Source organism: Chaetura pelagica, unplaced genomic scaffold, assembly GCF_000747805.2.
Source record: "Chaetura pelagica isolate M959 unplaced genomic scaffold, ChaPel_1.0 scaffold39, whole genome shotgun sequence".
Lineage (NCBI taxonomy): Eukaryota > Metazoa > Chordata > Aves > Apodiformes > Apodidae > Chaetura > Chaetura pelagica.
The window spans coordinates 390,586-391,498 of NW_009954614.1; the positions used below are offsets into that span (position 1 = coordinate 390,586).

Sequence of the window (913 nt, forward strand, 5' to 3'; positions counted from 1 at the left end):
GAAAGAGTGGTTCTGAATTTAAACTCTGAAGATCAAGGTTGGTCTGTTTTACCAGTAATTCACACTCAGTGAATCATTAAGGTTTTGTGCATCACCTCTGCCTATAAAATGAGAATAATGTTTGTCTCTGGGTTGTTGCAGTGGCAAGGTCATCTGTGTTGGTAGGGATAGTGTGATGTTTACTCCAGGGAGGCCCACAGTCCTCTGAAGGTGAAAAACAGTTTCAGGATTAAAAAAAAAACAACCCAAATGTCCTTTCTAGAAAGAAATCTTCCCAAAAGGCAGGAGAACCCCCTTCCTCCAAGTCACTCTTCTTCATCAGCAAGAATGGCCTGAAGTTATCCCGAGGTGAGGGGAGGGGGTGAGCAGGGAAGCAGCCCTGCTGCCGCACCCTGCGCCGTTCCTTGATGTGTGTCACACGGACGTGTGACCGCGCTGGCACCAACGGGCACGCGTGTCATGCGGCGGCCGGAGCTGCTGCCCGGGACGGTCTGAAGCCACTTACTGACTCCGCGCTGACAAGCCTGCCTAGTATCTCGGAGCTGTCACAAGTTAAAAACAGCACGACAGCGCTGGCGTCTGCAGGCAGTCAGGAGGAGAAATTCTCGGGGCTGTCTGTCTTCTTTTCCTACAGAGTTAGTTTTCGCTTCTGATCTTTTCTCTTTGTTCACGCTAATTATGCCACATGACCTCAAACAAACGCACAAGCCCAAAACAACAACCAGCAACCAAAAAGCCCACCCGAGCGAGCACCCCTCCTGGGGAGGAGCCTGCGGGCTGCAAGCGGCCGCACCTCCCTCCCTGCTGCCCCCGCTCTCCTCCCGTGACCCCGGGTGCTCCCGCGCCTCGGCCTTGCTCTGCCCCGGGAAGGGAGGGAGGGAGGGAGGGAGGAAGGAGCTGCCGGAGCTCGCAG

The 913-nt window shown here is 54.7% G+C and overlaps 1 protein-coding gene across 1 annotated transcript in view; it reads left to right on the forward strand.

Annotated features, from left to right (window-relative positions):
• Window positions 1-407: 407 nt before the first annotated feature.
• The window catches only part of CRYBG3 (beta-gamma crystallin domain containing 3), a 100,842-nt gene continuing 100,336 nt past the window's right edge, over window positions 408-913 (forward strand). Inside the window, exon 1 of the mRNA XM_010005500.1 lies at window positions 408-635. Coding sequence (XP_010003802.1) covers window positions 408-635 — 228 coding nt within the window. The remainder of the gene's footprint in view (window positions 636-913) is intronic.